This window comes from Camelus bactrianus, chromosome 12 (assembly GCF_048773025.1).
Source record: "Camelus bactrianus isolate YW-2024 breed Bactrian camel chromosome 12, ASM4877302v1, whole genome shotgun sequence".
Taxonomy (NCBI): domain Eukaryota; kingdom Metazoa; phylum Chordata; class Mammalia; order Artiodactyla; family Camelidae; genus Camelus; species Camelus bactrianus.
The window spans coordinates 11,876,162-11,901,607 of record NC_133550.1 but is presented as its reverse complement, the minus strand read 5'-3'; the positions used below and the strand labels follow the sequence as shown (position 1 = coordinate 11,901,607).

At 42.5% G+C, this 25,446-nt stretch overlaps 2 protein-coding genes across 2 annotated transcripts; one reads left to right on the top strand and one right to left on the bottom strand.

The window, feature by feature from the left end:
- The first annotated feature begins 9 nt into the window (after nucleotides 1-9).
- Nucleotides 10-20,965, top strand: CS (citrate synthase). Its single transcript, XM_010963854.3, has 11 exons — nucleotides 10-203; nucleotides 10,013-10,063; nucleotides 10,647-10,754; nucleotides 11,800-11,865; nucleotides 12,185-12,316; nucleotides 12,561-12,749; nucleotides 17,552-17,751; nucleotides 18,315-18,444; nucleotides 18,567-18,668; nucleotides 18,866-19,075; nucleotides 19,396-20,965. The coding sequence occupies exons 1-11, from the start codon at nucleotides 162-164 to the stop codon at nucleotides 19,564-19,566; spliced, it is 1,401 nt and encodes a 466-aa protein (XP_010962156.1). The 5' UTR covers nucleotides 10-161; the 3' UTR covers nucleotides 19,567-20,965.
- A 733-nt stretch (nucleotides 20,966-21,698) lies between these two features.
- COQ10A (coenzyme Q10A) lies at nucleotides 21,699-25,167 on the bottom strand. The gene is made up of 5 exons (XM_010963855.3): nucleotides 24,810-25,167; nucleotides 24,138-24,284; nucleotides 23,160-23,352; nucleotides 22,821-22,922; nucleotides 21,699-22,517 (listed from the first exon to the last, which is right to left on the bottom strand). Exons 1-5 carry the CDS (start codon nucleotides 24,929-24,931, stop codon nucleotides 22,350-22,352), a joined length of 732 nt encoding a protein of 243 aa, XP_010962157.1. The 5' UTR covers nucleotides 24,932-25,167; the 3' UTR covers nucleotides 21,699-22,349.
- Nucleotides 25,168-25,446: the final 279 nt, after the last annotated feature.

Below are 25,446 nucleotides of genomic sequence, written 5' to 3'. Positions count from 1 at the left end.
GGGCGCCGCTGCCGGCTGGTCTACCCTTTCCCTCAGCCGCCTCCTTTCAACCTTGTCCCCCAGTCGGCGCGGCCTCTGGTGCGGCGGCGGCGGCGGCTCCCGTTCCTGCCGCAATTCTCTTTCCTCCATCCCTCCCCACCAGATCCCCGAGTCCGCCCGCCATGGCTTTACTCACTGCGGCTGCCCGGCTCTTCGGAGCTAAGGTGAGCAACTAAGGGACGGAGTGCGCCGTCTTAGGGTGGGGCTGAAGCGACTGCAGGCCCTCAAGCGCCGGGGTCTCCCTCTCCTACCCAGGCGCACCCCAGCACGCCTTAAAGGGGCCCTGCGCTTGGCTGGCCGCCAGCCCTGCATGGAAGCTCCCAGGGCCATGTGCTTCGCTGGCCTTCCGGCCCCAGGGAGTGAAGTGAGCGCTGCCCGCCCCGGCATTCGGTCTTGGGCGTGTGGCAAGGCTGGACCCTACTGTCACCCCACATGTCTAGAGTGGAAGGGGGGGCGATGCTTGGCCTTGGAAAGAGAAGCAGCCGCCAGTGGAGAACATAGGTGTTGTTTCATTGGAATTAGGGAAAGAGCCTGTTTGGAAGAGGGCGCGGGGGTGAGAGAAGTGGCAGGGGTGAGCAGGTCTGCTCACTCTATCCCTGGACCAGAGAGCTAGAGCAGTGGCTAATTTCGGCTTCTGCTTTGTAGAGGGGGCCTTGTCATTTTCTGAACTGCCTGATTCCATTTTTCCAACCCAGTTGTTTAAGCCTTTAGTGACCAAGCCGCAGCAGTTCCTGCTAGAGGAGTGTGACTGGGGTCCTCTTTGTCCTTGGGACTCTTGTACTTTTAATATATAGGAGGAGCTTGGGTGGGGTGGAGCAGTTGTGTAAAACCTGCATGATTATCACATATGATTGGAGAAAGAACCAGAAAGGTTGTTCCCCCAAACTGCTGGCCAATAAATGAAGATACTGGGCAGGAGATAGTAATTCCAAAGTCACATGACCGGCCCTACTACTTGCTCACTCAGGTTTTACTGTTCCTCTTAAGTCTACTCTACTCAGAAGAGATTCCTCTTATTCTTTGGGGCCTTCTACTTGACTTTTGTTGCCGTTGGGATCATAAGAATATTGCTGCAGATAAATGGTGCTATCAGTTTCATATGCCAAAATTGTCTCTGGGTAACTTGGCTTTTTAAAAGAAAAACTGCTGTGCTGAAGGAGTCCCAGTCCTCTAATCCAAGCAAGGACAGTCCCACAAGTGACCTTGACCCCTTCAAGGAACCTACACTTTCTCTTCTGCAGACAGATTAAAGCTGCCAGCACCTGAAAGGAAGGAAAGGAAAATCTTAGAATGGTTTTGGCTTACTGTGTATTATCTTGCATGGTTGGCAGATAAGATGAAGCCTGGGGTTCTTCCAGGCACCCAGCAGCAAGGTGGAGGCTGATCACTTGGGAGATACTTGTCTTACTTGACTGTTGTTCTCCTGCTGCCAGGGAACAGGATAAGGAAGCCTCTTGGGAAATGAAGCAAGTTCTAGACAGTAGTTTGGCAGAATAGGGGATACTATAATTAGCTCATTCCAGAGCTTCTAACCCTACAGTGGAGTTTGAAAAAACCTTTAGAATTTACATTTGATTTTATTTTGTCTCTTAAGCCTCTGGGGAAACTCAGCTTTTGGGTTGACAGGGCTACCTAACTGGAGAATCATTATTATTTTGTTTACTTTCCTGTTAGAGATAGACCTGAGGATCCCCGAAACCTGTGTATTGGAAGCTGTCAGAAGGCTTTTGACCCTTAAAGCTAACAAAGCCCCACAGACTCAGGAGTGGAAATTTCCTGAGATCTAAGCAGTATAGCCAGGATACCAAGAAGCCTTTCAGTTTGTCAGCATTGCTAGCACCTGCCTGAGCTTTCCAGATCAGCCTGCAGCCTAACTGGTACTCTGTTTTACTTTTGCTGTTAAGCTAGGCTTTGTAAGGGAAAAATACCTGGAAAAATTGACCCCTGCCACTTTGATTCTCAAGGTCAGGTGTAGTTTCACTTTCCTGAGAAATTTTTTTTTTAACCTTACTAGGAGACACAAATGCTAGTCATTGTTCTATTGCTCCACGCTACCTCCTGTCAGGTAATTTAATGAACACCTGAGTTGGAGAGCCCCCCTAATAAAGAGCCTTGAGATTATTTGACTTCTTGTTTACCTGAATGAATTCCTACTATGCAGTGGCTTTAGTATTAGCTGTGGGTGCCTTAGCTTTGTGCTGTAGATACTGTCTTTTCACAGGGGACCTGGATTGGGAATTGGAGAAGGGCCACCAATTAACTTATGGATTCTTAACACCAAAGTGGCTTAACCAACCCTAGTTCCATCCTGTACCATTGAATTGTTCCTCCAAGCTAGGATGTGTGATAACGTTGAGTAAATCAATCCAAAAGTGTTTCTAGATTATTTCTAGACTTTTTCAAGACACTTAAATTAATACCCATGATTCTTTCACAGCAGACTTGTACCACTCACAACATATCCTATATAAAACCTAATCTGAAATTGGGTTCATCAAAACTGAGTCAGTTTTGTCTTGTGAAATGTTAGGCTTAAAGCCCAAAACTTTTAAAGGTAAGAACTCAAATCTCTTTGCTTTCACTTTGATTACCAGCCTACCCAAAGTAATGGCAGTTCTTTGATGCTTACTAGATGGACCAAAGATGAAAAATGGAGAATAAAGTGTCATCGTCATGTGCTAGTGGTGCGATGATTGCGTTTGTACTTCCTAGTGGTCTTTAGTTTGGTAGCAGATGAATGCATGGGTGTGGGGAGGCATCGAAATGAGCAGTTGTGAAGGAGATAATCAGAAAACGGGAAGGCTGGCATTCCTAGTTCTTAGAATCCAAGTGGGCAGAAGGCAGGAAACCAGACTTGGTGGGTCTCCCTAAAGCCACAGAGTAATTCTTTCTGCCCTATTTTCAGTGCCTTATGTGATAGATTCGAGCAGGATTTGAGTGAAATTTAAAACAATAGTGAGGCAACTTTAGTAATAGATCTTAGGATCTGACGAACTTTCACTTATTCCCTCAGCTGCCCAAGTTCCTGTATTTCTTTTAACGTGTTATTATTTTTAAAGGTCTGTAAGGTCACAGTGGGTGTCATCACCTGAGGTGTTTGTTTTCATTGCACATTCATAAATCCTGTCTTCACATTCTGATTCAGCAGCAAAGGTGGGATGGGATCTGAAAACTTGTATTTTTCAAGCACCTCGGTTGACTGACAATGCTTGGTGATCCCCTTCTGTTGAACCAGTAAAACCACACGCAGTCCTTTTTGTTTGCAGCTGTATTTAATGTATGTATGAAGCTTTGAATGTTGGGCTTTTTTTTTTTTTTGAATCAATGATTACTTTAAAATGACTTCATAAGTGATTATTTTAAGCAATAGTCCGTTTTAGTCTATTTTCTCTAGGTTTGTCTTCCAAGGCGTTTTTCCCCCCCCAAAATGCCTCAGGAAAAGTTTTTTGTAAATCCCTGAAACAAAGCATCGTAACAACTCCTAGTAGAAGTGAGAGAACAGTTTCTAGTTCCTGAAAAAGTAGTGTGGTGACAGATCATAAACACTTTATTCGCTACTGTACACTTGGTGTGCACATAATAAGTAGGTGTTCAGCAACTATTTGTTAAAGAACAGTAAGAATTTCTCTGAACATCAACTGTTTGATAAAGGACAGCAAAGAATAGTAAAGGAAAATAAGAACTCTTGATTCTTTTCTGAGGCTGAATTTGTGTCCTTGGCTGTCTTCCTCACTGAATAATCAGTGAACCTTTTGGGAAGGGTCTGTTAGACAATGAGAATTAGGTAGAATTATTAAGGAAACTCTTGTGAGTATGAAGGGGATCAGAGTATGAACTCTGAGGATTATTCTGCGCAGGCTGTCAACTGGCCTGAACGAGCAGTGCAGGCTGACTTCCAATATCACCATTGTGAGACAGTTCTCTGAGCTGGTTCTGGGGAGAGAGGAACCTTTGTCCTATGCATGTTCTTTTTCCCTTAATGCAAGTTGTTTCTTCTGCATTGGAAGGCTTTGTAGCACAAGATTTTTCCTACAGTTATTAGTGAATTATGTTTGCTTCATCAACTAAGCCAGTTCTGCTGGCTTGGCAAGCTCTGATTTTGTTTTATGAAGGAGGAGAAAGGGCTCTATTAAAATCAGGAGCATCTCTCACAAGTTTTTTTTTTAATTAAATTTTTATTGAGTTATAGTTGATTTATAATATTAGTTTCAGGTGTACAGCATAGTGATTTAAAAATTTTGTAGATTATACTACATTTTTTAGAAGTTTTTTTGGGGGGGAGTAAGGATTTATTTATTAATTTAGTTAAATGGAGGTACTGGAGATTGAACCCAGGACCTCGTGCATGCTCTACTGCTGAGCTATACCTCTCCTCAATTATTCTTCATTTATAAAGTTATTATAAAATACTGGCTATATTCCCTGTGCTGTACAGTATACCCTTGTAGCTTATTTATTTGATACGTGATGGTTTGTAATCGCTCAAGTTTTTGATGTCAGAGCTCCGGGATATGTGGCAGGACTTGTTCCTGAATGTGCCTAGGATGGAGGATCAAGGAAAATTTGGCTTTTCCCCTGTAGAGTAAGGATCCTAGATGTGGACAAATGATGATAATAGGCTAAGAGGAGTAAGGGAGAAATAACCTTATCCAAATAGGATTCTACTGTTTCCAGAATTTGGGGGAGAATGGAGTAGCTTTAATTGATTTTTGTTAAGTTATTTGGCCAATACCCTGTCCCAGAAATAAGTATTATAAGGAAGTCTTTTTTTAACTTTTTTTTTAATATAAGCAAGTTTTTAGCAGAATTTCCTGCTTGTATTATTTGTCTTTATCCTCCATTGGCCCTTTAAGATAGAGGTTCCCTTAATTATATTTTTCTATCCTAACATAGCGCATGTGAGAGCTACAGCCCACTTCTATCAATAACTCTTTTAGACTTGACCCTTGATAACTCCACATCCCAGAGCCTTTATATTCTACCCTTCTGCTCGCTTAACACTTTAGACCATGACTACGTCTCAAATTTTATTGTTCATAGGAATCACCTAATGAGTTTGTTAAACTGCAGATTTGTGTTCAGTGAGTCTGCGATGAGGCATTTCTGACAAGCTCCCAAGTAATGCTAATTCTGCTGGCTAGGCAGCCATACTGTAAATAGAAGGCTTTTGACTACTTTTACATATGTCCTTATTGGAGTCTTAGAATCAAACTTGGAGCTAAGTAGCCTGAGCATTACTAAATGTGGAGAAAGAAAGGGAAACAGTATTTAGTTGTTTTGCTTTGGATGTCTCAGTTACATAGGAATGGAGCTGGGACTAGAACCCAGATTTCCTTTCCTAATTCCAAGTCATGTGTTTGTCTCCTGCACTACTAGGTAAAGTTGCCCTAACTTGAATTTTTCCTATTCTAGCCTTTTGAGTGGTCATATCAATGAATTGCTGCCTTTAAAATCCTTCGTATTTCTTCAGTTTCTTCTAAGCTGCAGAGTAAGCTAAAAATATGACTAAACCTGACATCGAAGTGTGCTAAAAAGTGGCCATTCTATTTGATTTTCTATATTTCTTGTATAATAAATACAGAGCACTTGCTATGTGCCAGACATGGTTTTGAGTGCTTTGTAAATATTGGCTTGATTAATTCTCATAGCAGTCCTTTGAGGTAGGTACTATTATTGTTCTCATTTTACAGATAAGAAAACTAAAGCACAGAAAGGTTCAATGGCTAGGGTCACACAGTAAGTGGCCAAGAAGTGTAGTAGAAACAGAATATACTAGCTTTATTCTATAGCATAGAGCCAGCTTCTCCACAAACTAGCATTGCTTTGCAAATTGGAGATCTGGCTAAGAAGTGTTACTGTTGGAGATTAGGGACAGTTGAGATTAGCTTTCCTTAAGTTACTCCTGAGGCACCTCATTAAATGGCATAGCTGCTGTCTACCAAGGCAGTTAAGACTTTGCTGGTGGTAGAAGTGGGGTGATAGTTTAGTTCCAAGTTCTTCCTTAACCGTTGCCTTAAAGTAGTGTTTATATAAAAAGATCTGAGAAATGGCTGTAACTAAGCAGCAGTTGTAACCCATTTGATGCCCTTAAATGATGCTGCATTCTTACAGCCTTGTTAGGTAACCTTCTACATCCTTTTCTTTCTGATTTCTCTTTTTTCCTTTTCCTTTTTTTATTTTTTATTTATTTTTTTTACCTTAAGTGAAGTAAAAGAAGAGGGAAGCTTACTGATTCTAGCAGTTCTCTCTCTCAAGGGAAAAGACTGTATTTGTTTTATGTTTATATTGGTGGAAGAAAGACCTCCAGCCTGAGGAAATTTCTATTTTCATCTTAAGATCTGGCTCTCATTCTGTCTTTTGAGCTTTGGTAGATTTTTTTCCCATAAGATTTAACCTTAAACTATTCTTCTTACAATCTTTCCTCTTGCAAATGAAGCAGACAGCCATTATAGAAACCTAAAGATGGTTTAGAAGTGGACAAAATGATCATTATGAAGAGATTGCAACTTTTTTCTCTTAGATGATATGTTCCCCTATAGCCTTTTTAAAAACAAAACCAAACCACAGCAACCACCTACCCACAGTTAAAAGGTCCTGCTGAAGGCTGATGTGGTCTCTGGGAGATGGGACCTCTATAATAGGGGATCTGTGGGAGTATGGAATGGCTTGAACATGGTTAGGCCTGTAGAACAATAGTTTAAACCTATTCACAGGTTTTCCCTTGTTCATTTTTTGGTGACTAGTTAAAAAAAAAAAGAAAGTTATTTCTTGAGTGCTGGGTCCAGCCTCTGTTTGCCCCATGTAGGATGAACAAGCTAAAGGGCTATTTGTGCTGCATACTTTCTGCCCAAATGGTCCTCGGTGAGCTAGAGGAGATTCTTTTTTTTTTTTAATTGAAGTATAGTTGATTTACAATGTTGTGTTAGTTTTGGGTGTACAGCGTAGTGATTCAGTTATACATATGTGTATTCTTTTTCATTGTAGGTTATTACAAGTTATTGAATATAGTTCATTGAGCTATCCAGTAGGACCTTGTTGTTTATTCTGTATATAGTAGTTTGTATCTGCAAGAGGAGATTCTTTAGGAAGTTAATGTAAGGAGTTGTGAGCAGCCCTGGTTAACAAGTTGAAGCTTTCCCCCCTTTGTTTTAGGGCCATATCAGTTTGCTCTATGCTGTCTGAATTTAGCTTTGGGTTGATTCTTTTTATTTTTTTTATTTTTTTAACATTTTTTATTGATTTATAATCATTTTACAATGTTGTGTCAAATTCCAGTGTTCAGCACAATTTTTCAGTCATTCATGGACATATACACACTCATTGTCACATTTTTTCTCTCTGAGTTATCATAACATTTTGTGTATATTTCCCTGTGCTATACAGTGTAATCTTGTTTATCTATTCTACAATTTTGAAATCCCAGTCTATCCCTTCCCACCCTCCATCCCCCTGGCAACCACAAGTCTGTATTCTCTGTCTGTGAGTCTATTTCTGTCCTGTATTTACGCTTTGTTTTTGTTTGTTTGTTTTTGTTTTTGTTTTTTAGATTCCACATATGAGTGATCTCATATGGTATTTTTCTTTCTCTTTCTGGCTTACTTCACTTACAATGACATTCTCCAGGAGCATCCATGTTGCTGCAAATGGCATTATGTTGTCGGTTTTTATGGCTGAGTAGTATTCCATTGTATAAATATACCACATCTTCTTTATCCAGTCACCTGTTGATGGACATTTAGGCTGTTTCCATGTTTTGGCTATTGTAAATAGTGCTGCTATGAACATTGGGGTGCAGGTGTCATCCTGAAGTAGATTTCCTTCTGGGGTTGATTCTTTTTAAAATAACCTTTTTTCAAGGGCCTTTTCCCTTTTCAGTCCTCACTCCTGCCCTAGCAGAAAGAGGGGTATAAAATTCTAAAAAGGCTTAGGCTCTACTGAACTCTCACCTTAGGCATGTAGTCTTTTGGAGTTTATACAGTATCACTGGTACAAATGATTTTCAGCACAATCAGAGAGCAGTGCAGTCCAGTCAGCCGTCTGTATCTGCAGGTTCTGCATCCATAGGTTCAACCAGCTGTGGATCAAAATATTTTTTAAAAAATTCTGGAGAGTTCCAAAAAGCAAAACTTGAATTTGCCACCTGCTGAGAGCTATTTACATAGTATTTACAATTATATAACATTTACATTGTATTAGGTATTATAAGTAATCTGGAGGTGATTTAAAGTATATGGGAGGATGTGCATTGGTTATATGCACTTACTACAACATTTTATATAAGAGACTTGAGCTTCCAATTTGGGTGTCTGTTGAGGGAGAGGTCCTGAAACCAATCCCCTCTTGGATACCGAGGGATGATTGTAGTTACTACAAAAGATGTCTCTGGCCTTTTGGCAAAAGGAGGAGAGGTGTAGCCTTGCTCCACCATTAGTTTGTGTGCATGTGTGTGAGGTCTTTTTAATTTGCAAGGTGCTTTCACATCCATTGTAATTTAATCATCACAAGACAACCCTGTGAGATGTGTGGTGGATGTGTCAGCACCATTTTATAGATGAGGAAACTGGGGCTTACTTTGACTGTCTCATTTTATCTTCAAAATTATCTTGTGCAAAAAGGCAATCTCCTTGCCTAAGCCCTTATGATAAACTTGGTAGTAGTATAACTGGTTGTCTTTTTCAAAGGCAGTGTTGAACTTTCTCTTGCAACTCAGCAATCTTCACATAGAAAAACGTAGGCTAGCTACACTATTTATATTTATAATTGCCAAGATATGGAAGCAGCCTAGGTGTCCAACAACTGATGAATGGATAAAGAAGATGTGGTATATGTGTGTGTGTGTGTTTTCATATACACACACAATAGAATACTACTTAGCCATAAAAAAGAAATTTTTGCCATTTGCAATATGGATGGACTTGGAGGGTATTATGCTAAGTGAAATAAGTCAGAGAAAGACAAATACTGAATGATACCACTTATGTGTGGAATCTAAAAAATGAAACTAGTGAGTATAACAAAAAAGAAAAACACTCACAGATACAGAGAACAAACTAGAGGTTACCAGTGGGGAGAGGGAAGGAAGGTGGGGCAAAATAGGGGCAGGGGATTAAGAGGTACAAACTGCTATGTGTAAGGGATATATTGTACAGCATGAGGAATATAGCCAATATTTTATAGTAACTATAAATGGAATACAACCTTTAAAAGTTGTGAATCACTGTGTTGTACACCTGAAACTTACATAAAATTGTGCATCGACCGCACCTCAATAAAAAAAAATTCCTTTGGTACAGTGTGTAGGTGATAAACTCAGCTTTTGTTTACATGAAATGTCTTTATTTCACCTCCTTTAAGATTTTTTTCCTCACCTGGATAACACAGCTCTAGCTTGATAATTATTTTCTCTCAACACTTTAAAGATAATTTTCCAGTTTTCTGGTTTCCATTGCTCTTATTGAGCAGTCTGTCCACTGTTACATTGTAGATATTGTCTTCTCTGTGTTTTTTTCCAAGAGCATTTCAGGTAGGGTTGTAATAGGCTGCTTCCACCTGTGGGCTCTCCTAGACTGGTGAGGTTGAAGTGCTGCCAGAAGACCAGGTGCTGAAGAGACCTTCCCATCTGGGTTAAGTAATTGATCAGTTTCCTCATTTGCTTTTCTCAGGGCTACTCAGAGCTGTTGACAGCTAGCTTAGGGTGGACTAGGTACTTTAACAGCTGCCTCTCTGACCTTTCCTGTGTGCCTAACAAAGCCCAGCCCTGGAAGCCAGGTGATGTGAGTCTCTGTCTGGAACACTAATGAAGCTGCTTCCTCCAGACTGATGCCTCCTTCCAGATTGTTCAAGGCCTTTTACACCTTTTTTACTTCAGACTGTCCTTTGACACTAAGACGAAGAGAGAGGTTGCGTCACCGTAACTACTTTTTAGTACATAAGAGGGAGGACGATTGCATAAGGTTTTGTGTTTTCTTTGCAGAATGCATCCTGTCTGGTTCTTGCTGCCCGGCATGCCAGTGCTTCTTCCACGGTAAGGTTTGAAAAAGACGGCTGAGAGTCCTCGAGGCAGCCTGACCCTGGGATGGGGCGGGCAGGAGGGCTACCACCCAGCCTCTCATCATTGTTGTTATATCTGTTATTACTATTACTGTTTGTTTGTTTATACTATTACTGTTTTAAAATAGCCAAATCACTGTGAACGTGGTATGGGTTGTGGGTTTCGGCTGGAAAAAGTAGCTCTGTAATGTACTTCAGCAAAAGTAGCATTCTCTTTACTGACTATTCAAAGCATTCTGACCCATACAAGGAAATGCTGGAGCTTATGGTGTTCATTAGAAATTAAACTATTCTTTATAGTTCAGTGGCAGTAAGTACATTCACATTATTGTGCAACCATCGCCACTGTTTTCATCTTACCAACTTGAAGCTCTGTACCCATTAAACAGCTCCCCATTCCCTTCTCCCTCTGCCTGATTCTTTTACGCTCATATGTAGGGTAGTTGACCATATTTCCCTGACAGACAGGAAATCTGAGAAGCAAATCTTGACATACCTACTTTGTAGAAATCTAATTAATATTTTGATCATCACTTAGCCTCTACTTCTCTTTTTAGAATTTGAAAGACATATTGGCCGACCTGATACCTAAGGAGCAGGCCAGAATTAAGACCTTCAGGCAACAACATGGCAAGACAGTGGTGGGCCAAATCACTGTGGACATGGTAAGGTTTGTGGGGTTTTGGCTGGGAAAAGTAGCTGTGTAACGTGCTTCAACAAAAGTACCATTCTCTTAAGGTAGGGTATAGCTCAGTGGTAGAATGCATGCTTAGCATGCACGAGGTCCTGGGTTCAATCCCCAGTACCTCTATTAAAAAATAAATAAAAATAAATAAACCTGATTATCCCCACCTCCAAAAAAAAGAAAACCAAACAAAAAACTCCCCCTCCCCCCCCAAAAAAAGCACCATTCTGTCTTATACAAGGAAATGTTGAAGCTTCTGGTGTTTGTTAGAAATTAGATTATTCTTTTCTACAGATTTAATAGTTGAGCCTAACCTAATTCATGTATGGGAGGGATGAATGAAGTTTCTGTTCCTTTTCCCAACCCCTCAGCTGTTGGGGCCAAGGCTCTCTGTCTTTGAGTTGATGCTCTACTGACCATCCAGTTAAACCGCAGCTCTAGCAGGCCTTATAGAACAGCTTTAGGACAGCTTCTTCTCCAGCCTAAGAGTCTAAGCAGCTCAGATGATAATTTCACAACAGTGTTTAGCCATTCACCTTTGTCTCCTTTCCCTGCAATTAAACCCTTTCTGTTTACTTTGGTTGGTGGGAATGAGGGGATAAGAGTAGACAGGAGAAAAATTAAAAAGAAAAGGGAGCAGAGGCAGAAACTAATTAAAGATAGTGATTTCTCAACTTAAAAATTCATTTCCCATGTTAGCAGTCTTCCTCTCAAAGTTCCATTCTATAATAAATAAACTTCTCAGAAATCTTCCCCCAAAAGAAGCCTTGCAAGTCAGAGAATAAATCTCCTCTTCCAGATCCCGTGAAGCACTACCAGTCTCTAGCCTGAATTATTCTTTTTTTTCCCTTTTTTCTTTTCTTCAGTAGGGGAGGTAATTTTAGGTTTGTTTATTTTTTTTAAATAAAGGTACTGGGGATTGAACCCAGGGCCTGTGCGTGCTAGGCGTGCACTCCAGCCCTGAGCTATACCCTACCCGCTAGCCTGAATTATTTTAATGACTGGTTACATCTTCCTTTCTTTAGATGTATGGTGGCATGAGAGGCATGAAGGGATTGGTATATGAAACATCAGTTCTTGATCCTGAAGAGGTAAGAGACTCATTGACTTTACTGTTGTGCACACCATGGATTAGACCACTAGGGAGCAGGAGAACCAAATAAAGCTCCTACCTGTGTATTCTGGAAGGTGAAAATAGGTACATATGGAATAACTAAAGCACGAATTTACTTTTTTACTATATCAACTAATAAAACTAAAAGCACAAAGCAGGAGTAAGTTACCTGAAGATTTTCACTTTAAAAGTTCTAACTTGTTGACAGGTCTGATAAAAGTGGAACAGGTCAATTATGTGACTTCAAGGCTAATAAACTTAAGAGTTGTAATCCTTACTCTTCTCCCTCCCTCAAGGGCATCCGTTTCCGAGGCTACAGTATCCCTGAATGCCAGAAATTGCTGCCCAAGGCTAAGGATGGGGAAGAACCTCTACCAGAGGGTTTATTTTGGCTGCTGGTAACTGGACAAATCCCAAAAGAGGAACAGGTAAGCCGAAGGACATTAGCTGTCTCATTTCCCTCCTTCTTTGCCTTTCTCTAGTCTCAGACACTTAATCCTGATCTGGTTATGGGTGGTAGTTGATAGAGATGTGCAGTGAGGGTAAAGAATCAGCAGAGTTACATGGATTGGATCGAATTATCTTGGATTTTCTTTACTCAGAGGTCACTGTCTTTTTATTTCTCTTCTTTTTCCTTGCCTAGTGTTGTGAGCAGTGTCTCCCTTTCCACAGGTATCTTGGCTTTCAAAGGAGTGGGCAAAGAGGGCAGCTCTGCCTTCCCATGTGGTCACCATGCTGGACAACTTTCCCACAAATCTACACCCCATGTCTCAGCTCAGTGCAGCCATTACAGCCCTCAACAGTGAGAGTAGCTTTGCCCGAGCATATTCAGAGGGTGTCAACCGAAGCAGGTACTGGGAGGTAAGGAAACTTTGGTGCAGTGATTGATGTGTGATGGAGAATCAGGACTTGAGTGTGAAGGAAGAGAAAGGAATGTAGAATCCTTAGGAAAATTACTACTCTGAGATATGCCAGAAATTCATTTTACACGTTTTTATTGTAGGCTTGCTTTTTATTGGTTGTTGGGATTGCAAAGAAAAGTGGAGCATGCTTTCTATCACCAAGGCTATTGATTTAGTTAGGGTGATATACATATAAAAAAAGAAACTACAATTCAGTAATCTTGCTGTAATAGAGGTATGTACTCAGTGCTGTTGAAACATTGAAAAAGATGTGACTCAACTGCAGGGTTCAGGGTTCCCGAGGAAGCTTTCACAGAATAGTCTTACCCTGGCCCCAAAGGATTCCTTCTCCTCCCCTTCTCCAAATAAGGAGAACCTTGAGAAGTTGGGTGAATGGCAGCTGAGTAACTGGAGCCTAGGAGGGCTAGTGCCTATCAGCCACAGTTCTGCACTAACCCACTCAAGATACCTGTCAGGAGTGGAATGGTGGTTAGCATCCTAGAAGTAGGATCCAAAAAACAAAAGAGCCACATTTTCTGAAAATGAAATATGACCTTAATAGTTTGAACTCTGTGGTTAGAGTACGAGAAGATTTTTGTGCCTTGTCCTAGCACACAGGACACAATTCCTTCCACCCTGTTTCTAACACCCCACATACTCACAAACACTGGGTACAGTACAACGTATCTGGCTAGGTTTACAGGAGGACATCTCATCTTCTTTTGTTTATTTGGAGACAGGTAGCATAGGAACAGAAAAGTTCCTTTTTACAAAGCAGATACACTAAGTGATTTTTGACCAGGAGAAGGCCCCCAGTGAGTTCATTATGAGGCAAGGCAGAAAACAGCATGGGCCACTGGTCTAAACAAATCCTCTTGGGGTTTTCACAACTCCTGCTTCATTTGGTTGGTCAATATTTATTCAATGCCAACTGTGTATTTAGAGAATTGTGTTTACCGTTGGGGGAAAGAGGGAGAAAAAGTTGTGTAATTGATGTTAGTCTGGTTGGTATTGAGGAGGAAGGTGTAGGAATGATGCAAACTAAACATATTCACAAGCATTTAAAGCATTTGTAGTTACACATCGGCAGGTTCAGAAGGTCATATAACCTAAATATATTGCTTTTCATTTTCTTTTTTAAATGCTGTTTAAGTAACTGCTATCTTTGTGGGTCACCATAAAAGGTTAAATCAAGCCCAACAGTTTTTCTACTTTATAACTTTTAGAAATGGACCACTTAGTAGTGCCTGTTACTACTTACAGTGCTATTGTCTTGTCTGTTGTAAAGTTCTGCATACTTTGCAGTAAATACTGTCAGATATTTCCCTTGTAGCCAAACATGCTGCATTCCTTCACACTGTCCTTTACTGAATCACTAAAATGAATCTTGTTCTCTGCTTGCTATTGCCTCCATTTCAAAGGACAGCCATTGACTGGTTGTTCTGCCACCTCTTTGTGAAATGTTATTGGGTGACTTTTGAAGTAAGTGTTGTATTTCAGGACTTTGCTGCCTGGAGAGTATTTATAAGCAGCACCAGTATATCTGTCCGCTTCAGGATATGTATCTATTAAGTTCACACTGAACAGAAATTAGCACCAGTAACTGCTTTAGTTTAGTGGAGCTTAGTGCTCTTTTGCTGCCCTGTCTTGTGGTCTCTCTCTCAAGTCAAACATGCTATTTCGGTTCAGTTCTCTCATCTTGGTTAATTTAACCATAGGCTGCTTAAGTAGAATTATGTGACAGCATTCAGCTGGTTATTTCTGTTGAAAAATTTAAGTTAAGGAGTATGTGTGATCTAAGTCTTTACTAAAATCATCAGTTCATGCTGTTTTTTACATATACCTCAAGAGGATGATTTGCCTACAACATTTTCTTCCATCATAGTTTACGTGACTTTAAATAGTGTCATCTCTTGAGGTGAAACAGGTCTTTTTCTAATTGACTTAACTTCACTCATGACTAGGAGATTACTCTGATGCAACGAGCTGTTTAATTGTGAAGTAGCCTTAAGATATTGTTGAATTGAGTAAAATTTGCAAAGTGCCTGACAGATAAGGTTTTTCTAGTAAGGCCTATGAATAGTTTATGTAGGTTTTGAAGCTGTTTATAATAAAATCATCATCCCAGCACATAAGCTCTTGAAAACATACCAAGTATTATGTTTAAATGCTTTCTATTCATTATGTGAACAACTCAGAACAACTGCATGAGATAGATGTTACTACTTATTCCCATTTTACTGAATGGGGAAACTGAGGATTAGAGAAATTAAGTAGCTTGCCCAAGGTCATGCAGCTAGTAACTGGTAGAGACCAGATTCAGACTTGAGTTGGCTTCACTTTAGGGTCTCTTCACATTAATACTGGCTCTCTTCTTTTTCTGTGTCTTCTCAAAAATGATTAATAGCTAAATGCTTGGCCAGAATTTCTCTAGCAGTAGAGATACTGGCTCACAATGATGATTATGGTCCGTTTTACCTTTACTCCAGGCAGTTGTGATAGTGGCATATTTTAAGGTCTTTTTTTCCAAGGCTTTATAGATAAAGAATGAGTGAGTACAAGTAGCTAAATAGCACCTCAGTCTTAGCTTATTAAAGAAGAAATAAGGAGTTCTCTGTCGGTGTGTTTATTTCATCTCTTGACTGCAGCTTTGCCACCACACAGAGCCGGGTAAGGATCCCACACCGTCATACCTGGTCTGATACGTGTTCCTTTATAAACTTCATCTCAGTGGTAGAAGTTGAAACAGTCTCCTTTTTGTAGTTTTTTATGATGTGGTCATTCATACTTTACAGATGATTTTTGAAAGTTAGTATATACTCCACAGATAACCAGTTTGCCTAGCCCCGGATCCTGTTCTTGTCATACTGCTCATGAATCCAGGTCCCTTAGAACTGCATATCCTTGATGCAGGCTTCTGGAAATAACCTACTTCCTTGGGGGATGTAAATCTGCAAGGAGGTATAGTTAATAGTATGATTATCTTGCAGGTAATCTCCTGAGAACTTGCAAGTGTTAGCTAATATTTCTTGCTTCAAGTAGCTTTTTAATTTTGGCAGTATTCTCATTGAATCTTGGTGGCATTGACAGAATTCACTGAGTTCTTGAGTAATAGATGATTTCATAAGGATTAACTCATTTAGGCTAGTTACTGTAGATTTTGCCCTTTGTTCCAACAGAACTACTGAAACCTCATGACTTACTGCAGTAACATTTAGCCAGTAAGCTCGATAGGACAGCACCATGTGATATCATTCAGCAAGTATTTTCTCCATGCTTTCCGTATGCCTGGAAAGTTACGCTTTCTATGTACCGTGAATGAAAGTAGAAATTGTTTGTTATTAAAAAAAAAAAAAAACTACTAAAACTCTGTCCCCTCCCTAAAGGAACTTGAAATCCCTTTGAGAAGATGAAATTGAGACATAAAAGTTGAGCAAGCTATTAACATCACAAAAAGCAACCAGATATTTTATGTTTCTCTTAATAAATGAACACAGCACTATTTATCAAATAGTCTTGCTAAAAAAAATTGAACCTGAATCTACTCAAGCCTCTAGCTCTGTCAGTTTGTTGGAAATACAGTGGACAGAGGAACATGTTAAATGACATCACAGGTACATAACCAGCAAAATTTAAACTGTGAGAACAGATAATCTGATCTTCCACAAATAAGCTGCAAAGTAAAAGAAGGACAGCATAAGAAAGAAAAATTGATTAAAAGAGACTTCAGAGACATTATCAGACAGTTGCAATGTGGGCTATTTTTAATCCTGAATGAAATGAATGGGGGAGGGCAATTATAATAAGTGAATTGAGATGTGAGGATGGATTTGAATACTGAGTAGGTATTTAGTGGTATTGAAGATTTATTCAGTTTTTTTTTTTTCCAGTGGGATAATGATTTTGTGCTTTGATTATGAAAGCCCTTTATCTTCGAGAGATACATGCTAAAGTATTTACATGTTGAGATATCTATCTATCTATCTATCTATCTATATCTATATCTCATGTCTGGGATTCACTCAAAATAATTTGGAAGGTGAGAGGGGAAAGTAAGGGTATAGATGAAACAAGTTGATAATTATTTAAGCCAGATGATGCTTATTAGCTGAGTGGGTGACCTTGTGCATGTTACTTAACCTGGCAAGCCTCAATTTCTTCATTTGTATAATGAGGGATACATAACCTTACAGGATTATTGTAAGAGAAGAAAAAAATGCAAATAATATGTGTAGCACAGTACCTGTTACATAGTAAGTGCTTAAAAAATGGAAGCCTTTGTTAACTAACAACTGAATGCCACTGTTTGACCCTTGGCATATGTGATGAATTTTCTTTCAAAGATGAAACAGACTCATTAAAACCTAGTGTCTTAGCATTCATTGAGTGCAAAGTCGTGTAGCAGAAAACATGATTAAACATATAAGGATTCAAAATCTGACTTTGGCATTTAACCAAATGCTCCCTGAGCCTCAGTTCCCTATTCTGTAAAATGGAGGTCATTATATACTTTGTAGAGTGGAAGAAACTGGGAATAATGTTTTAATATACATGAGATAGTGTGTGTCAATCCCTCAGTGCAGTGCCTGGGTCACAACAGTTATTCAATTAAATAGTCACTTTTGTTATAATCCCTGTGTAACCACCCAGCATATAATCATCCACCCAAATAGCCCAATCCATGGATGACAGACACCACCCCTGCCTAATTCTTCTTTTTGATAATTTCTTTTTTTCTCCATTTTCCTCTTCTTCCCTCAGTTGATTTATGAAGACTGTATGGATCTGATCGCAAAGCTACCTTGTGTTGCAGCAAAGATCTACCGGAATCTCTACCGGGAGGGCAGCAGTATTGGGGCCATTGATTCTAAGCTGGACTGGTCCCACAATTTCACCAACATGTTAGGCTATACTGATGCTCGGTTCACGGAGCTCATGCGCTTGTACCTCACCATCCACAGGTGAGGGAGACCCAGCAACCGTAGCCACCAGGTGCCTGGATTGGTTGTGAATATTAAGAAAAGCTCCTTAACATTCTCATCTTCTGGGAACAGGTGGTGGGCAGCAAGGAGATGGAAACACAGCATAAGAGATGATACAAGGCAAAAAAGGGGTTCAGTATGGAAGGTTAGGAGGTCTAGGGAAATTACCATAACTGCCCTAAGATCATACTTCTAGCCAGGAAGAGGTACTAGCTGCTCACATTGGATAGGTCCGTCAGCTTTCCAGGAGCTCCCTCTTCTGGCCATTGCTATTAAAGTTGGGGTGAGAGTCCGGGAGCTTGGCACAGCAGCATCATCAACCAGTCACCTCTCCAGCCCTGTGGATTAGTGAACAAAGGCTGGTAGTAAGATTGGGGCATCTCTTACAAGAGCTTATGTAGAAATGACTGGCTGTAGGCTTGGTGAGCCCATAACTAGGCTAGTGTGTGGCCATAAGAGAACAGCAAGGTCTGTGTTCCCATAATCTATGCCTTCTTTCTCCTTTCTCTCAGCCTTGATTCTCTTTTCTTACTTCCCCACAGCGACCATGAGGGTGGCAATGTAAGTGCCCATACCAGCCATTTGGTGGGCAGTGCCCTTTCGGACCCCTACCTGTCCTTTGCAGCTGCCATGAACGGGCTGGCAGGGCCCCTCCATGGACTGGCAAATCAGGTAAGGCTACTCTTTTTCTTTTCCTGCTCCATGTTTTTCTTACTCCCATGCTGTGTCTGATCCTGTCATTCTCCCCCGGCATACGCATTGACACTCTTTTATTCTCTAAACCTTACTCACAGGAAGTACTTGTTTGGCTGACACAACTACAGAAGGAAATTGGCAAGGATGTGTCAGATGAGAAGTTACGTGACTACATCTGGAACACACTCAACTCAGGACGGGTAAGCAGAGATGCTGAGCAGTCAGGAGAGAAGCCAAGACTCAAGTTCTGTAATTTGGAAGAATGAAGGAGAAAAGAATGAAATAACTCCCTAAATTACAGAGGGAGATTTTTTTTTCCCATTTGCCTACCCAGAAGAATTCAGAAGAGATAAGAATCTCTGAGACTACAACTGGCTTTTCCCCTCATTCTTTACAGGTTGTCCCAGGCTATGGCCATGCAGTGCTAAGGAAGACTGATCCACGATATACCTGTCAACGAGAGTTTGCTCTGAAACACCTGCCTCATGACCCCATGTTTAAGCTGGTTGCTCAGCTGTACAAGATTGTGCCCAATATCCTCCTAGAGCAGGGCAAGGCCAAGAATCCTTGGCCCAATGTAGATGCTCACAGTGGGGTGCTGCTCCAGGTGAGTCCTCCCTTCCCAGCTTTCTCTCATTTATACCAAACCCTACTGTTCTCTACCGTGCACAGAGTCAACTCCCTAGTCAGAGCAAGGACTCTCACACCTCCTTCCTTCCTTTTTTGATAAAGTTGCCTTTGTTAAGGGGTGTGGGGGAGGGTGTGGGCTGGAGGAAAGGGGTGCTCTCTCTTCAAAATCCAATTGCTATACTTTTCCCAATGTCATTTCTACTGAAGGCTAACTAGTTTAAGGTTTTTATCACCCTGGGCTTGTACATGCCACTACCTGTAGGCCTTTAACAAAACCTGTTTCTCTTTACCTTACAGTACTATGGAATGACGGAGATGAATTACTACACAGTCCTGTTTGGGGTATCGCGGGCACTGGGTGTATTAGCACAACTCATCTGGAGCCGAGCCCTGGGCTTCCCTCTAGAGAGACCCAAGTCCATGAGCACTGAAGGTCTGATAAAGTTTGTGGACTCTAAGTCAGGGTGAAACTGGAGGCTAGGAGGAAACTAACTACCACAAAGTGAGGGAGCTTAATTTAAAAAATATACTTTTGTTTCAGGGGGCTTTTAAAGACTTAAGATTAAATTGTGTCTGAGGCACTGATGATAAGTTTGAGTTTAAAATATAAATTAAGATTTTAAAAGATGAAAAGTGACCCTTCTTCCCTAACCACCTCTTTCCCCTGCCTGGTATGAGTTGCCCATCAACTGTTGATGACCAGGACTAATGCACGTGGTATGCGTTAGGTTTGCCACCCCCTAGTCTCCAGAGAGAGAATCTGACTCCTCTTTCCCTGGGTCAAAGCTGGTTGCAGAGAATCTGCTGTCACTTCAGAGCTTTTGGTTCTATTCTGCCCACCCTTTAATAGGCCAGCAAACCAGGACTCTGCCCCTTCTGTTTCCATAGGAATCATGTTGGATCGTCAGCTGTACCAAGCCCCATTAACCTCCCATGCACACAGACACTTCCAAGCAAGGCCTATTGGTTATGCTTTGGCTTTTTTTTTTTTTAATGCTACCACATGATCTTTATAAAGGCCATGGCATTTGTTGTGACTGGCACCCAGTGTTTGATTTTTATTTTATCTTTTTAAAGTTATCCCATTAAAACTAAGATCTGGGAGTGTTCTGTTGCCCACTACTTTAATACTCACCTCCTTCCAGATTTCCTATACCTGCTGCGCCTCAAGCCGAGGTTGCTCTGGACTGTCCCCTCTTGGTCACTGTTAGAGGCCTCTTTCACGGGTTGTATATAGCACTGTCTGATCTGTGGTCTTTCCTAGTCATTTGGATTTATCAGTGCTTAACATAAGCTAAGCTTTTTACTTCCACAGAACACAAACCACTACCCTTTGGCTTTTTTCCCCTTTAACATGCTATGGGCTATAGAATAGAGACTTGGGGATGACTGACATTTCTTCCCAGAGGTGCTAGCACCTCTTTCTGAACAGGGAAATGATTTAAGATTGGACATGGTCTCCTTTGAATATCAAGTACTGGGACTGAGGGCATTAAAAATAGTAAACCTCCCTCCTCATCCCCTGCCACAAGCAGATATCCCTTTATTTATCAGGGTCCTTAATCCTGCACCTTCCCCAAGAGCTCACAGTACAGTGTTTGTTTTTAGAAGCCCCATATGCACAGGTTTCCAATGACTCAGAATGCTCTACTGCCTTTTCTTTTTAAGAAAGGATTGAAATACACTCCTGCTGTGCCCCTTTCCTCCCTCGCAACTCCTGCCTGTGTTTGTGTGGATCCCTAATCCCCAGAACCACGCTGTTGAGATGGATAATACTGTCTGTAAACCCCTGGGTAACTGTCAAGTCATAATGCAGACTTCAGGTTGTTCTGTATAAAATACAAAATAAATGTTTTTATTAACAATGCTTGAGCCTATTAAATAAGGTCTAAAAGAGTCTCTATTATGAGGTAAGGAATCTGGCTAGCAAGATCCTAGACTTAGTGGATTATAAGTTATCCTGTGTATCCCTTTATCTTGAGGCAGGTTTGGCATTCATTTACCCTAATTAGAAGACAGGCTCCCTGTGAGATTTCCAAAGGTGATTTTTGTCTTTCTTCAAGGTTAGAAGTCTTTGACCTTTAGCCCCCATCCTTCCTAAATTTGTTGTAAGGTAGAAGCCTCAAGGACTAGAGCTGAGACCTCACAACTGCTTATGTGACTGATCCAAGGAAGCTAGTCCAGCCCACTGGGTGAAAGGTACAAACGATACCAAGGGCAAACAGGATGGGACTGCTGGCTCAGGATCTGCACCTCTAGAGCGCTCGGGTACTTCACTGAGTGCCTATTCTTTGCAGCCTCTGTTAAGGAGACCCCCCAAAATAAGAGGTAGTCCTGTGGGCATCAGTTATATAGGAGGTCTGAGACCAGATTGCTCTGTCCTGAGAATCCTGCAACAACTGACCTTCTGAAAAAGTCTATAAATAGGCAAGGGAGTGGGTACTAGGTCCTGGCTTGTAGAATGTGCTACTATAGTTAGCAGGGACATTATGTCCAAGAGGCCTTCTTCCACCTTCACTCCCCTAGGGAAGGAAGCCATGACTTTTCTTCTTTGCTATATCTACATCATTCCCCTCCGAAAAACAATATAAAAAGCCAAATTCACACTGTCATAACTTATTTATTGAAATTTTATAAAAACTCAGGCCAAGTGGAAGAATAAGATACAACCCAAGAGTACAACTGTTCAGTGTTTTTTGCTCCTTGCCCCTGTGGCACTGGTGGTAAGAAAGCCCTTCGCTCTCCACTATCCAGGCAGCATGGAAATACTCTTAAAGTGAGGTCATATGGATTTCAAGCTGGGGCCAGATTTCGGGCATCTGAGGCTTTCAGGCAGGCAGAGTTATTGACCACCCAACAGCTCTCTGTCAGAGGAAAGAGCTCAATGAATTCAGTCCTTAAAAAGTTGCTGTCTTTCCCTGGTCACACACTAAGGCACTTTGACAAGAGCTGAGATAACTCTGTAGTCCTGATTATAATTCAGTGTGAGAAGGTTGCAGGCATCAAGCATTCAGGGCTCTCAGGATGAGCCTGACCATTTCCAAGGCATTTCTCCTTTCCATACCTCCCTGCCTTTTCTTTCTCCCAGCATTTCCAGCCAGCTTAGAGCCCAGTGTCTGGGGAATTGAGAGGGAGAATAGTATTACGAACACAGATTCTTCTCTCAGATTAGAGCAGGAGCCAAATGAAATAAATAAGAGAACTGGGTGGGAAGGGAGAGGAGAGGAGAGGCTAGGGAACAATCCTTTGCCTCAAGTCTGGTGCACCTCATGGAACATCATTTCACGGGGGATGATTGTTTCTGGACCAAACTTGGTTGCTGCCCGGCGCTCGAAAGCAGCGACATTCTTTTTGACAACCTCATCAAAAAACATGGCGGCCAGCTTGGAGTGCAGCAGAGAACGAAATTCAAAGGAAATCTGGGGATGGGTAAGAGATGGTCAGAAACTCTTCAAGACTATGTTGGATAGTCCCTGGACAAATGCAAGGATACTATTCAGTGCCTTTTCCTCCCTCCCCCTCCATTTCCTTAATCCTCTCAAAAGCCCCAGAACTGAGTACAAAGTACAGGTTTAATACAAGCTCAGACCTGTGGAAAGCATCACTGACTTGGAAAATGCTAAGTGCTAGCTATGCTTTAAAGAATAACCGTCACAATACTTCATTCAGTTCATCCCCTACAACCCAGTGGTAACCCTGTGCTACACAGCCTCTTGACTCACCGAAAAGTCCACAGTGCAAGTTCGGGGATAGGCAGGAATACCAGGGCTAAACCGCCAAATGGTCTCTAAGTGGTTGAAGAGCCTGCCATCAGTGCAAACAGCCTACAATAGGACAATTAGTTAAACAATATTACAATGGAATAAAGCCTGTGTCAAGTATAGGAGACATTAAGAAGGAATAGAAAGCCATTTTCCTTTCCTTCTAATATTTTATTAGGGAAATATTTGACACATGGAGACAAAAACCATTACAAGGAAAGGCAAAATAGCCCTTAAATACAAAACTGCCAGAGAACTCAGAAAAAACTTCCTGATCAGTCCCTCCCAGATTGGCCTCACCTTGACCATGTGAGGTTTGACCATGGAAACAGCAGAAGTATAACGTTCCACGACAGGTGGAAAGCCAACCTCCAACTGGGCCTTCAGGTGACCTTTGCGGCTGGAGACCACCAAAGACTTCTTACACCAGGGCACAAATTCACGATACTCCTGGACATTGGCTACCACCTCGTACATCTCCTGCATTGAGTACCTAGGGGGAGGAATCACAGGGAGAGGCCAAGGAACTGCCATCTGGGCCAGGTTCCTCCTTGCCCAGGCACCCTCACCTCATACTTTTGCCCACTAACCATGCACCTTCAGGAGCTGGAGAACCCAAATAAGCCAGGATGAATGACTTCCCAAAAGCAAATGTGCAGATTTCCATGATGTTCATGTTACCGTAAGTTTTGAGGTTTACAGAATGCTTTTGCATTTACTATCTGTTTTGATCTTAAGAGGGACCATCTAGGGAAAACAGGTTGTCAGTTTTACTAGTGATCACGCAAGGAGTCAGATCGCAGCTTTACAAATTTCTGACAATGTGGCCTTGGATAAATTACCTGTCTCCATTATCTCCTCTGTAAGTCATAGGTAATAATAGTACCTGAGTCATAGGTTTGTTGAGGTAATCATGAGGAAATCTATGGTAAAACACCTAAGCATCCTAACTGCCGGCAATAGCAAGTGCTCAATAATTTAGTTCTCATCCTGCTCAGAATACATAGTTCTGCAGAGAAATAATATCCTGTTGTCTTACGTTATTGTCCAACCCTAGTCATGTTTTACTTAATGCACATGCACAGCAACCAAGAAGGGGGGAATTAAGGTTGGAAGGCTGGTAGAGGAGGATAAAGGGTCAGTAATGTAGCTGGGGAGAGGGATGACCAAGGATGAATCTTGCCCAGTATCGCTACCTTTACTTTCTAGCCCGGACATGGCATTTTGTTTGGAGGGAAAGGGAATGTGGAGGGATGGTGAAGAGGAGAGGATGCTCACCCCATGATCCTACGCTCCGAGTAAGCCTTTCGCTTGTTGGTGAAGGGGGCAGCAAAGCCCATGAAGGAACGGCTGGGAGGTAAGCCAGCCTCAGGCGCCAAGACCTGGGCAGCTCGGGGCAAGAAGAGGCTGCAGGAGATCAGAACTCTAAGGCCAAAAGGAAAGGAGAGAGACAACGTCACGATTCTTTCTTTGTGTCCCTCAACCATTCCCAGGGGAAGGGGAAGAGGGGCGCATCCCAGAGGAAGGTCGTCCAGACAAGCTTTTCCTCTAGCACCTGCTGCAGTCGGCCAGGCTCCCTGGCCAGGCAGTCACGAGTGCGAAAGGTCGAGGGCAGCTGAGGACGGTGCCGGGGGAGGAGATGGGGAAAAGTGGGGTGAGTGCGAAGCGCCAGCTGCCTTTGGGGGCTACCCTACTGCTGAAAGCGAAGACTCTCAGGCAGCATCACAGTCCCAGGGGCCTCTTCAAGCTGCGCCCGCGAGGGGCAAGTGGGAATTTGCCTCGGTAATAACTTGCAAAAGCTTTCCCCAAAGCTCTGCATTAGACCCCAGGATACGACCGCTGCCGCCCCCCGCCGCGCCTGCAGCCAGAGTTTCAATCCTCCACCGCGGAACTTCGGGGTCCTGGGCGACCCCCTTTGCTCGGGTGCGGACATCCGCACCTCCCTCTCACCTCATTGGTCCCGGCGGTCGCGGAGGGCCCGGGGGCGGGGCCGGGTGCTGCGAGAGGCCGCAACAGCCTCGCGTCGCCGCGCGCGTCCCGGCCGGGAGCCGCCGCGCACCCGCCGAGGCCATGCGCGCGACCCTCCCTTACTCCCTTCGCTCTGTTACCCGCTGCGCCCTCCTCACTCTAGAGGAAGAGCGCAGGGAAGCGGCCGCCGGGCGGGTTCAGGGCCCCGAGCACAGGGGCGGCGCGGGGCGGTGGCTTCTCTCGCCCTGCTCCCGCCCGGGCGGCCGGGTAGTCAGAACTGAAGCCGGGACCGCGGCTCCAGCAGCTCCCAGTACCCCCACGTCACGCTGTTGCCATGGATCGGGACCAGGAGATGGGGGAAGGAAGGGGACCACGCGGCCTGTCGGGAGATGTAGTTTCACACCTCTGGCGAGAAAGGGCGCTGCAGTGGGTGTTTGAGAAGCTTGCAGATATGGCCCAGTGGAGCGAGGTCGCCAGGCAAACTACTTAGCGAGTCTGTGGTCAGGAACCTGATACATAAGCACTGAGGCGATTTCATGGGCGTGTCAACAGCAGACACTCGTTGGTCTTCTGAACGTCTGTCTTTGAACCGTTACCAGATTCTGCCTTGTTTATAGCT

Excerpts from the sequence above, each read along its gene's own strand:
- CS (XM_010963854.3), top strand. The coding sequence starts at position 162 with ATGGCTTTACTCACTGCGGCTGCCCGGCTCTTCGGAGCTAAG. Across the intron at positions 10,755-11,799 it reads GCCAAATCACTGTGGACATG|ATGTATGGTGGCATGAGAGG; the intron begins GTAAGGTTTGTG and ends TCCTTTCTTTAG. Across the intron at positions 18,445-18,566 it reads TCCATGGACTGGCAAATCAG|GAAGTACTTGTTTGGCTGAC; the intron begins GTAAGGCTACTC and ends CCTTACTCACAG.
- COQ10A (XM_010963855.3), bottom strand. The coding sequence starts at position 24,931 with ATGGCCTCGGCGGGTGCGCGGCGGCTCCCGGCCGGGACGCGCGCGGCG. Across the intron at positions 24,285-24,809 it reads CGACCGCCGGGACCAATGAG|AGTTCTGATCTCCTGCAGCC; the intron begins GTGAGAGGGAGG and ends TTTTGGCCTTAG. Across the intron at positions 22,518-22,820 it reads CTTGCACTGTGGACTTTTCG|ATTTCCTTTGAATTTCGTTC; the intron begins GTGAGTCAAGAG and ends ACCCATCCCCAG.